The 13,113-nt window shown below is 43.5% G+C and overlaps 2 protein-coding genes across 2 annotated transcripts in view; one reads left to right on the forward strand and one right to left on the reverse strand.

The window, feature by feature from the left end:
• Positions 1-13,113, reverse strand: part of LOC140208265 (uncharacterized) — a 515,327-nt gene that overhangs the window by 205,524 nt on the left and 296,690 nt on the right. The window lies entirely within an intron of this gene.
• Positions 1-13,113, forward strand: part of LOC140208244 (uncharacterized) — a 70,916-nt gene that overhangs the window by 6,619 nt on the left and 51,184 nt on the right. Inside the window, exons 2-6 of the mRNA XM_072276773.1 lie at positions 2,558-2,654; positions 6,044-6,403; positions 6,980-7,146; positions 10,057-10,228; positions 10,335-10,400. Of these exons, the coding sequence (XP_072132874.1) occupies positions 2,558-2,654; positions 6,044-6,403; positions 6,980-7,146; positions 10,057-10,228; positions 10,335-10,400 (862 nt within the window). The remainder of the gene's footprint in view (positions 1-2,557; positions 2,655-6,043; positions 6,404-6,979; positions 7,147-10,056; positions 10,229-10,334; positions 10,401-13,113) is intronic.

Genomic DNA, 13,113 nt, shown 5'->3' on the forward strand with positions numbered 1-13,113 from the left:
ACCCATGTGCCTACCTAAACATCTCTTAATAGCTTCCAATGTGTTGGCTTCCACCACCATAACAGACAATGCATTCCAGGCATCCACACCTCTCTGAGTAGAAAAACTTACCCTAACATTTCCTTTGCAACTACTCCCTCACACCGTCATTGCATGTCCTCTGGTATTAGACATTTCTAAACAGTGAAACAATACTCCCCGTCTACTCTATCTATGTCTTTCATAATCTTATAAACCTCCATCCGATCTTCCCTCAGTCCCTACCACTCCATGGAGAACAACCCAAGATTTTCCACTAAAAACTGGATGATGTTTGAATCCATTCTGATGAAAGGTTAGGAAACCGAATTGCTAACTTTTTTCCTCTCCCCACAGCTGTTCCTTACCTGCTGAGCATTTCTAGTGATTCCAGTTTATCTGTATTACATTCACCCTGGAACATTTTGTGAGAGTTGACAGAAGAGTAAAGAAGGCACAGCTTTTCCCAGTACATTATCCTGGTACCAATTGTCCTGTTTTCCCCGGAAATGTATTCGGTACAGCTGTTGATAACAAGGTTCACAAGAATAATCTGAAGAATAAGCATTATGCATGTGGAGTATTTGATGGACCTGGGCCTGTGTTCAGTGGAGTTCAGAGCAATGGTGGTTGGGGTTTGGTGGTGGGGGGGGGGTGGAAGTTAGGGCAGGGGTGATTATTTACACCAACTGAATAACAGCAAGTCTGGATGCAGTGGGAATGGAGAGGGTGTCTTGATTAGACGGAGAGTCTGGGATCTGAGAGTGCTGCCTCAGAATAAAGAAGCTTCACTTTAAAACTGAGGTGAGAGCAATTACTTCAGCCAAATGTTGGTTCATCTGTGGAATTTGATGCCACAGAGGGTGGTGGAGGCTGTCGTTAGGTATATTTATGTTCTGGATTGCTAAATGGGTTGAGTATTATAGCAGGGAAGCAACAATACAGTGTTGGAAAAATAATGCTTCATGATTGATTATGGAGCAGACTAGAATGACCGTTTTACCTAATTCTACTATGTATTATGACTTGTACCATGACTGAACGATGACCTATCAAAAAAAAGAGAGAAAATCTGCAGTTTCTGGAAATCCGAGCAATGGATGGCATGTTATCACCATTACACAGACCTGACTGTTACAAGGGCAGGATTGGTGTTTGATGCTCCAGGTTTTAGTTGTTTCATAATACATATGGGCGGGGGGGGGGGTGAACGGGGGAGAATTCTCTGTACTAACTAGGGATGGTATCACAGCGACATACACAGAGGACATCAATGTGGGTGAAAGTCAGAAACGGGAAGGGGGCTACCATTCTGGGAGTATTCTATAGGCCTCCCCCAAAGCCACGGGGATAATGAGAGCAGATAACTTGGCAGCGTTGGGAAAGGTGCAAAAGCAACAAGGTTGTTATCACTGTTGACCTCAACTTTCCTGATTTTGATTGCACCTCCTCGCTCCAAAATGTGTCAATGAGGCAGAATGTGTTGTGTGTCCAGGAAGGATTCTTGACACAGTATGTGGATGGGCTAACTGGAGGAGTTGCCATACTGCATCTAGTATGAGGCAATGATGCTGGTCAGGTGACAGATGTCACGATGGGTGACCTTTTTGAGACAGTGACCACAACACCCCAACTTTTATCATGGTCATGGACAAGGATAGTAGCAGACCCTACAAGACAGTATTTAATTAGTGGATGGATAGTTACAATGGTATTTGGAGCAACTTTGGAGTGTAAATTGGGAAAACATTTTCAACGGGAAACACACAATGGAAATGTGAAGGTTGTTTCAAGAACACTTATATGCAGTTCGGGGTAGATTTGTTCCACCCACAGTGAAACAATGTTTATATAAACAAACTGTGATCACAAGAGATGAGAACATTTAAGCAAGAGGGAAAAGGAAGCATTATTTAGGTTTAGGAAGCAACATCCAAGCAAGGCTCCAGAGAATTATAACGTAGCCTGGAAGGAGCTTAAGAAGTGACTTAGAGGTCGAAGGAACTTGAGAAGTCCTTGAGAAGCAGGACGAAGGAAAGCCAAAGGTGTTCTGCATGTGGGAAAAGAAGAGGAGGATGAATAGACTGAGCGTAGGACTACACAGGAGCAAGGGAGGAAATGTGCCTGGAGGATGCGGTGATAGGCGAGGTGCTTAATGAATGCTTTGCTTCAGAGTTACCAATGAGATAGACAGTGATTGTGACGATAGCAGTTGGGATGTGTAGATGGAGTGAAGAGGCCAGGAGTGAAATGGGCCTGACACAGGAAATTGGGACCATCTCTGTGGGCACTGTGGTCAGCATTGTCTCATTGGGCTGAAGGGTCTGTGTCTGTGCTCTGTTGCTCTGTGACTCTATCAGTAAGATTCGCCAGATATCACTGGACAGACATACAGACATGGTGTGGGAGTTGATGTTAACAGGGAATGTTTGTTCCCTAAGCAAACTGCTGCTCTGATACACAGGGTGGTGATACTGTCACATTTTGCAAAGAATCGTACTCTCTCTGACTCACTGTCTGCTTGTTGTATGTAATTCAGGGCATCACCAGCAGGTGGAACTGTCCTGCACCGCGACCAAAGTGTGAACAAGACGACGACAATCGACAATCGTCAGTCAGAATCAGAATGGCTACAGGTATGTTCACTGGGATCTTTATAATTAAACTTCTGCCCTGTAGCTGCACATCGAAGGTTCAATCGTTAGGCATTAATATCGAAATAGTAAAATGGATTCAGCAGTGGCTAGATGGGAGACGCCAGAGAGTAGTGGTGGATAACTGTGTGTCAGATTGGAGGACGGTATGTAGCGGTGTGTCTCAGGGATCTGTAGTGGATCAAGTGTTGTTTGTCATATATATTAATGATCTGGATGATGGGGTGGTAAATTGGATTAGTAAGTATGCAGATGATACTAAGATAGGTGGAGTTGTGGATCATGAAGAAGGTTTTCAAAGCTTGCAGAGAGATTTAGACCACTTAGAAGAGTGGGCTGAAAGATGGCAGATGGAGTTTAATGCTGATAAATGTGAGGTGCTACATTTTGGTGGGACTAATCAAAATAGGACATACATGGTAAATGGTAGGGCATTGAAGAATGCAGTAGAACAGAGGGATCTAGGAATAATGGTGCATAGTTCCCTGAAGGTGGAATCTCATGTGGATAGGGTGGTGAAGAAAGCTTTTGGTATGCTGGCCTTTATTAATCACAGCATTGAGTATAGGAGTTGGGATGTAATGTTGAAATTGTATAAGGCATAGGTAAGGCCAATTTTGGAGTATTGTGCACAGTTCTGGTCACCGAATTATAGGAAAGATGTCAATAAAAGTTCAGAGAGTATAGAGGAGATTTACTAAAATGTCGCCTGGGTTTCATCTCCTAAGTTACAGAGAAAGGTTGAACAAGTTAGGTCTTTAGTCTTTGGAGCGTAGAAGGTTGAGGGGGGACTTGATGGAGGTGTTTACAATTATGAGGGGGATTTATAGAGTTGATGTGGATAGGCTTTTTCCATTGAGAGTGGGGGAGATTCAAACAAGAGGACATGAGTTGAGAGTGAAAGAGCAAAAGTTTAGGGGTAACATGAGGGGGAACTTCTTTATTCAGAGAGTGGTAGCTGTGTGGAACGAGCTTCCAGCAGAAGTGGTTGAGGCAGGTTTAGTGTTGTCGTTTAAAATAAATTGGATAGATATATGGACAGGAAAGGAATGGAGGGTTATGGGCTGAGTGCAGGTTGGTGGGACTAGGTGAGAGTAAGAGTTCGGCATGGACTAGAAGGGCCAAGATGGCCTGTTTCCATGCTGTAATTGTTATATGGTTAATAGTTCAGATGAAGAAACTTACACAGGTGCTAACAGGGCAGAGAAAAGTGTCATTGATCCCACTGGTAAAGCAGCTTTGTGTAATCGATCAGTCCAACAGTCCCAGTGCAGGGACCTGACACCAGTAATGGTCGAATGACTTTGTTCACCAGACAAAGCTCCAACTGAGTGAAAGGAGCTGGAGACCCTGAATCAGCAGGTTGAGAGTGAAACACAAACAGGAATGTGACGGCGGTGTTGTTCGTTACGTAAACGTCCAGGTTCAGGGTTTGTTGCACATCGGCCTGTTTAGGGGTGAAAGACATCTCCAACTTTTATTTATAAAATTCAGAAACAGGTGATAAGAGCATTTCCAGGATTTCAGAGAAGTCCAATGCTGTGATTTCAGCAAAGTAGATGAGGGAAATTTTCCAAACTCTGTTTTCTGTAACCGAGCCGAGAACATTGCCAGCCTTGGAAATGGCTGAGGATCAGCAGACACTTCATTTTAGATAAACTTGTGGTCTGGTTTGGTGTATCACTGTCTGGTATGGAGGGGCTACTGCACAGGACCAAAAGAAGCTGCAGGAAGTTGTAAATCTGGTCAGCTCCATCTTGGGTACGAGCCTACAAGGTACCCAGGACAACTTCAGGGAGAGTGTCTTAGAAAGGCAGCGTCCATTATGAAGGACCTCCAGCACCCAGGGCATGCCATTTTCTCACTGTTACCATCAGAAAGCAGGTACAGAAGCCTGAAGGCACACACTCAGCGATTCAGGAACAGCTTCTTCCCCTCTACCATCCGATTCCTAAATGGACATTGAATCTCTGGACACTACCTTAGTTTTTTTTTAATATACAGTCTTACTGTTTTTGCAATTTTTAAAAAATCTATTTAATATTTGTAATTGGTTTACTTGTTTATTTTTTTTATTCATTATTATTTTTCCCTGCTAGATTATGTATTGTATTGAGCTGCTGCTGCTAAGTTAACAAATTTCACGTCACGTGCCGGTGATATTAAACCTGATTCTGACTCTGTTTTAATACCCCAGTCCATGTCTGGTCTGTGGCCAAATGGTGAAAGTGAGTTCTCAATATTTCTCTCTTGAGATGATCTGCTACCTGAATTTAAATTCCCAGTATCTCTGATGGGAGACCCGGTATAACCAGTGACCAACTGTCTCTGTCTCCGGTGGGCATTGTGATTGTGCTCAACTCTGTGATTCCAGGTGGAATAAAACAGAGATTACAGCCTGGAAATGAATCCTTTTATTTGTGTTTACAGCCTCCTCTGACTGCGTGCAATTTATACTTATCACCCGCCACGTGAAAAAATGCCCCTTCAGTCCCTTTTAAATTTCTGCCCTCGAGTCTCAGGCTCCCCTAAACTGGGAAAAAGACTATGACTATCCACCCTATCTGCACCCCTGATTACTTTATGTACGTGTGTAAGGTCACCCTTCAAGCTCCCATGATCCAGGGCAAACTGTCCCAGCCGAAACATATCACACAAAAACCAAATAGCTCCATCCAGTAACGTACTTGTCAATCTCCTCGACACTCTTTCCAGCTGAATCTCATCCATCCTATAGATTAGCAACGGCAAATGAACGCAAAGCTCTCTCGGTGAGACTTTGAGTTTAGCTACGAGAACTGCACGCCAAGGCGCTCCCTTTGCCAATGACTTCTATAGTTGTAACGTGACGATCATCCTCCAGGTGACGGGATGGGACCCAGGGGACCAGGCAGCGAGGCAATGGTCAGTCTGTGACCCAGGGGACAAGGCAATGTGTGACAAAGCAAACGGAGAACGTGTGATCTAGGGGATCGGACCATGAGTAATCCAGTGGATTGTTTGTGAGTGACACAGGTGACTGGGCAGTTTGTGACCCAGGGAGATTTATGTTTATGAAAGATAATCCCAGTGGTAATTCCCGGTATCACCTGATGCTGTTCCATTAATAACCGCTGGTTATCAGTGTGTTCAACTAATGCGTAGTCAGATATCAGTATCACTGTGTCTATCCATTTCTTTTTCTGGGAGTGGATGTGTCCAGACACCGGCTTATCGGGATGGTCACCTAGCAGGAAGTGTGGTTCACATTCACCAGCACAGTCCCACTCCAAAACTGGTCAGCCGGAGTCTCGGCTCCATTGCAGACACGCATTGTGAATCCTTGTTCGAGTATAAATCACTCTAAACCTGCTATTCCTCATTTACTTCAGGTGGGAAATTAAATTGGGTACAGAAAGTACTCCAGAGGTTTTTACTAGGCAACTCATCGAGGGAAGATGATCGGGACACGGGAAGCAAGGTACCAAAGCAGGGTCAGATTGAGAGCAATGTCCCAATGGAATGCGGTCCGGCCGCAGAGGAAGTGGAGCAAATTCAGCCCAGAGACAGTGACGTCAGAGACACTGATCAGGACCCTGGAACCAGTACAAGTGAGGCGACTGTCTGTCAGCCCAGAGACAGTGACGTCAGAGACACTGAGCAGGACCCTGGAACCGGTACAAGTGAGGCGACTGTCTGTCATCTCGGAAGCTCATTAAACACGGAATTGTCAAGTGTCCAACAAGGAGCAGGTGAGTGAAATATGAGGGTAATGTGTTCGCAGAATGAGGCAGGAAGTGGGTAAATGTGATTCCTTGTTGGAGGGTTGGTCAGAGAGGGGAAATGTGTAGGTGTGGTACATGTGGTGTAGTGGGGCACCCGTTAACCCCACTACAGGAAATGCACCACCTGCTCTGATGATTTCCAGTATGTGTATCGGAGGAAATGCAGCTGTCCAGATAAGAGAGTATTTCCGCGATATGATCTAACGGAAATGTATTCGCCAGGATGGAAAGAGTATCTCTGGGAAGCAACTATCATTGACAGTCCCAACATTTATTGCCCATCTTAAACTAAAATAGGTGAGTGGGTGCGATGGTGAGAGAGACAGGTTTCTAGTAAATGTGATCCTTCTGGTAATGTCATGCCCAGCGCATTGATGGGTCAGTTTTAAGGCCAGTGTTGGAGATTAGGATAAAATCCATGTTTCCAGATGAAGGCAGGTGAACACTGAGGTTGTTGACATGACTGGTTTGTTGGGTTGGGTGAGAGCGGTGGAGACAGGTGATATTTGAGTTTGTGACTACATTCACTTTTTATATTTGCAGAGCCAGAGTTTACAATCTCTGACCTCCTGGCAGAGGGGGGTGAATATCGACTGTACCAGCTGACAAAGTTCTACAGGGACAGACTCAAACAGGCGATTGAAGAAAAGGTTGAAAGACTCGGTTGGATGTTGACAAAGGAGGGACATTTCAGTACAGAAGAAAATGAGGTGAGTGTATTTAGTATATTGTCACTGAACTGCTGGTATCAGAGGGAATAGTGATCAATATTCATCTCCTGCACGTTCTAGGAGTTCCACATGGCAATGGAGACTTTGATCTCTGACTGTCTCCAGCAGATCTGGTTTCAGCTGTTAAGGTGGGGAGCACTGGGAGCTACAGGTTCAGCGTCACCTTTTCCTCTCACACCTGCTGTATTTATCAGTGTGATATACGAGCAGTGGCTGCATATCTGGACTGTTGAACAGACATTCAGTCTAAAACTAATTTCACGTCTTATCGGGACCGTCAGTCAAATTCACCTCAGCTCATTGATCCAGGATGAATATTGTCAGATTGTAAACTGGGGCAACTGGCTTCACTGCGGTACTTGAGGGAGGGAATCCTGCTCACCACAGCTGGTCTGGTCTCCATCTGAGTTCCCTAACAGAGTAGCTGACTTGTCATATTCATAGAAAAGTACAGTACAGAAACAGGCCCTTTGGCCCATCTGTTCCATGCCAGACTACTGAAGCTGCCTATTCCCACTGACCTGCACTGGACCATGGCGCTCTATACCCTTACCATTCATGTATCTATCCAGACTTCTCTTCACCGCTTGTACCACTCACACTGCTAGCTCGTTCCACAATCTCACCACCTGCTGAGTGAAGTTTCCCCTCATTTACCCTATCTATGCACCTTATATTTTTGTGTACCTCTATCAAACCACCCTTCAATCTTCTGCGTTCCAAGGCATAAAGTCCTAGCCTGTTCAATCTTTCCTTATACCTCAGGTCCTCCAGTCCCAGCAGCATACTTTGCAACCTGCTTTACCTCTGTCCTCGAAGTAGGTGATCGGATCTGCACACAGTTCTGAAAACTAGGCCTGACCAACGTTTTATACACGTTCAACACCATATTTCACGTCCTGTACTCAATATTTTCATTTATGAAGGCTAGTGTGACAAATACTTTCTGTCCAATCTATCAACCTTTGCTGCCACTTTTAATGATTATGGACCTATTCTCTCAGATCACTTCGCTCTACCGCACTCCCCAGTGCCCTACCGGTCACTGTATAAGACTGACCCTGCTTGGTCCTTCCAAAGTGCAACATGTCGCACTTGGCTGTATTAAATTGCATCCGCCATTTTCAGCCCATTTCTCAGCTGGTTTAGACACCACTGCAAGGTTTGGTAGTCTTCCTCACTCTCCACTCTTGGTGTCATCTGCAAATTCGCTGATCCAGTTAACCACATTTTCACCCAGATCATTGATATAGATGACAAACATCGGATCCAGCACCGATCCCTGTGGCACAGCACATATTACAAATTCCCAGTCAGAGATTCAACAGTCTCTAACCACTCTCTGCCTTCTTCCAAAAAGCCATTTTCTAATCCAAATTACCAGTTTACCTTGAGTGCTGAGCAACTGAACTTTCTTGCCCACCCTCCTCTGCGGTGCCTTGTCAAATGTCGTGCTAAAGTCCATTCAGACAACACCCACTTCCTTCCATTCATCAACTTTCCCGGTAACTTCCTGGTCCAACATTCAGATTGGTTAGACATGAACGACCACGCACAAAGCTGATATCTCATGACACCAAAAATCAATAGGTTGTCCTGAAAGGGCATATATATCACAAGAACCTTTTGGTAAGCACTTTACATTATTAGCCAGCACCCCTTCATATTTCATATTCTCTCTACTTACAGCTTTTTAGTTGCTTTTTGCTGGTTAGTAAAAGCTTCCCAGTCCTCCAGCTTTCCACTATATTTTGCTATATTCTATACCCTCTCCTTTGCTTTTCTGCTGCATTGACTTCCTCGTCAGCCACGGTTGATCATCCTCCCTCTGGAATAATCCTTCATATTTGGGATTATCTACCTCTACCTGCGCCCTCTGAATCGCTTTCAGAATCTTCATCTATTCCTGCTTTGCTGTTGCCTCTGCTAGTGTCCTCTTCCAATTAATTTTGCCCAGCTCCTCTCTCATGCCTCTGTAATTCATTTATTCCAGTGTAAACTGATACATCTAACGTTACCTTCTCCCTCTCAAACTGCAGTGTGAGTTCTGCTATTTTCTGATCACTGCCTCTGAAGGGTTTATTTACCTTAAGCTCCCCAATCAAATCTGGTGCAATACACAACACACATCGAATCCAGATTTGCCTTTCCTATAGTGGGCTCAACCACAGGCTTCTCTCAAAAGCCATCTCATAGGCATTCTATAAATTCCCTCACTTGGGATTCAGCACTGACCTGATTTTCCAAAACTACCTGCATATTGAAATTTCCCATGACTATTTTAACATTGACCTCTTTACATGCCTCTCCTCTCTCCCACTGAAATTTGTAGCCCACATCCTGGTTACTGTTCCATCAGGGTCATTTTTCCCTACGCAGTATCTTAACAGCTACACCGTCCAATCTGCTATCACTTCTTTAGAAGAACTTTTATTTTTTTATGACAACAGAGTCAACCCAACCCTTTCACCCACCTGCCTCTCCTTTCGATTAAATATTTATCCTTGGATGTGAGCACCCAAATATGATCTTCTTTCAGCCACGATTCAGTGATGCCCACCATCCATTTTTTTGTTCTCTCGCTCTCCCCTCCCTTCCGTTCTTGTTGTCACATCTTTTTGATGTAATGTTACACATTGATGGATAAGTAAATTAATCACGTTGAATATACTGCAGGGTGTCAGTAAATCCTTATTCTTTCACAATATTGATTTAGAATTTCCCTCAGTTACTGTTTCTGTGTTAACGACTGAACCCAGAGAGGATCAGGCAGCAGCCCAGTGACTGCATCAATTTTGAAGCTACTGGGGCCATGAACAGATATTTTCCTGCACATTCTCCATGTCTGTCTGTCTGCTCCGCGGTAAATTTATTACTTTCCTTTTCTAGAAAGTCACTGAACTGACAGAGAAGGGAAACCGGACCGAGAGTTCCAGACTCTTCCTCAGTTTGGTGATGGGTAAAGGCTCCCGGGCCCGGAGGGCGATGTGGGAATCCTTTCTGGCATGGAGGGCTGAGTTACCGAAGTTGGACAGAATACTGAGGGAAATACAGGAGCTCGGTACGTTAAAAACATGCACTGAACACAAAGGCACATTGAAATAAACATTTTAGTTATTTTAATTATTTTAGCTCTGTTTCCATGGATTCTTTTTATATTTAAACAGGTCCTGATCCACAGGAATACATGAACATCGCCCAAGGGTTATCTGAATTACCCACTCAACTGATAGGTGAGTGATGAAATGCTCAGTTCAAACCACATCTCAAATGTTAGTCTGTGACTTGGCAAAACCTGGGAATCAAAATTCGCCATTAGCCATTCGCTGATCTCTGGATCAGTCCAGGTGAGTTTTCTATCTTCAGACCTTTCATCTTCCAAGCCCCTTTTCCTTTGTAATCGCACAACACACAATTCTGTTCACTGGTGTTCATTACTTTTTGTAATTCCGCTAGTGACTTCCACAGAGTTTGTCTGCCATTTCCTTTTCACCTGTTACTACAACTACAACAACATTTTTCAGCGGTCCGATATCGACCCTCTCCCTTTTTTTTACTCTTTAATATCTGGGAAAGTTTTAAAAAAAATACTTTGGTATCCTTTCTTATATTATTGACCATATGCTTGCATTTGCTGTACATTCATGTATATCTAACATAGTTGCCTTCAACATGACTCAGGTAGTAAATTCCAGGTACCAGAACTCTATGAAAAAAAAAACACCCACAATTGCTGTAAATTTCCCACATCTCATCTTAACCAAATGCCCTCTGATATTAGACACCAGTCTTATGTAAAAAAATAACAAACAAAATACAAGCTGTCGACCCAAATCTTATCTCTCAAACTTGTGTACCTCTGTCAGATCTCTATTCTAACTCCAGAGTAAACAAACCAAGTTTATCAAACCTCCACTTGTAGCACATGCCACCGAATCCAGGCAACACCCTGATAAACCTGTTCTGTACCCTCTCCAATCCTTCTAAAAGCTGGACAATCAGAAGTGAATACAATACTCCAGATGCTCCCTAAAACCATAAGACTTAGGAGCAGAATTAAGCCAATCAGCTCAGTGATTTTGCTACGCAAATCCTCTCAACCCCATTATCCCGCCTTCTGTAAATGTTGACGCTCTTCCTAATCAGGAACATATCGACCTGCATTTTAACTATATCCAATGACGTGTCTTCCTCAGCAGTCTATGACAATAATTTCACAGATTCACCGCCCGCCCGCTAAGATGTTTCTCCCAGTGTGGGTCCCTGCCAGCGAGGATAATTCACCACAGTTCCCAAGCATATTAATTTTCTGTATGAGCCTCCCATGTGGGACCTTGTCAAAGACTCTACCAATATACAAGTAGACCTGTGACTAGTGGTGTGCCACAGGGATCAGTGCTGGGTCCATTGTTATTTGTCATCTCTATCAATGATCTGGATGATAATGTCGTAAATTGGATCAGCAAATTTGCTGATGATACAAAGATTGGAGGTGTAGTGGACAGTGAGAAAGGTTTTCAAAGCTTGCAGGGGGACTTGGACCAGCTGGAAAAATGGGCTGAAAAATGGCAGATGGAGTTTAATGCAGACAAGTGTGAGGTATTGCACTTTGGAAGGACAAACCAAGATAGAACATACAGGGTAAATGGTAAGGCACTGAGGAGTGCAGTAGAACAGGTATCTGGGAATACAGATACAAAATTCTCTAAAAGTGGCGTCACAGGTAGATAGGGTCGTAAAGAGAGCTTTTGGTATATTGGCCTTTATTAATCAAAGTATTGAATATAAGAGCTGGAATTTTATGATGAGGTTGTACAAGGCATTGGTGAGGCCGAATCTCGAGCATTGTGTCCAGTTTTGGTCAACAAATTACAGGAAGGATATTAATAAGGTCGAAAGAGTGCAGAGAAGGTTTACAAGGATGTTGCCGGGCCTTGAGAAACTCAGTTACAAAGAAAGGTTGAATAGGTTAGGACTTTATTCCCTGGAGCATAGAAAAATGAGGGGAGATTTGATAGAGGTATATAAAATTATGATGGGTATAGACAGAGTGAGTGCAAGCAGGCTTTTTCCACCAAGGCAAGGAGAGAACAAAACCAAAGGAGATGGATTAAGGGTGAGGGGGGAAAAGTTTAAAGGGAACATTAGTGGGGGCTTCTTCACACAGAGTGGTGGGAGTGTGGAATGAGCTGCCAGATGAGGTGGTAAATGCGGGTTCTTTTTTAACATTTAAGAATAAATTGGGCAGATTGCAGACAAGCATGACGTGTTGCACTTTGGAAAGACCAAGCGGGGTCGGTCTTATACAGTTACCAGTAGGGCACTGAGGAGTGTGGTAGAGCAAAGTGATCTGGGAATACAGGTCCATAATCATTAAAAGCTTTGGATGGGATTTGCGTCTTGACAACTTGATTGAGTTCCTGCAGGATGTGACAAAGGTGATGGATGAAGTTACACATGGATGTTGTCTAGAAACCATAGAAACCATAAAAAAAACTACAGCACAGAAACAGGTCTTTTGGCCCTTCTTGGCTGTGCTGAACCCCAAACCACCTCAAACATTCTCTCTTTCATACTGCCATGGGGCGGAAGATATAAAGACTGAAGGTGTGTACCACCAGCCTCAGGGACAGCTTCAATACTGCATTTATAAGACTACTGAATGGTCACCTACTATGTTATTATTGGCTCTTAATAATATTAAGACAATTATATAATTGTAGCATCGTGCATCCGGTAACTAATAACAACTCACTTAGATAACCACAATATACTCACAGGGCAGCAGAAAAAATACCGTTCGGTTATGAACAACAGATAACAGATTATGCAATTCTATTTCAAAACCTGTGGAAAGCAGAAATCTTTCAGTGTAATATTGTCTATCAAAAAACATTTGATTCTCTCCCTCACATGGTTAAGAGAAGTTCCAAATAGATATAAAAT

This window comes from Mobula birostris, chromosome 13, assembly GCF_030028105.1.
Source record: "Mobula birostris isolate sMobBir1 chromosome 13, sMobBir1.hap1, whole genome shotgun sequence".
Lineage (NCBI taxonomy): Eukaryota > Metazoa > Chordata > Chondrichthyes > Myliobatiformes > Myliobatidae > Mobula > Mobula birostris.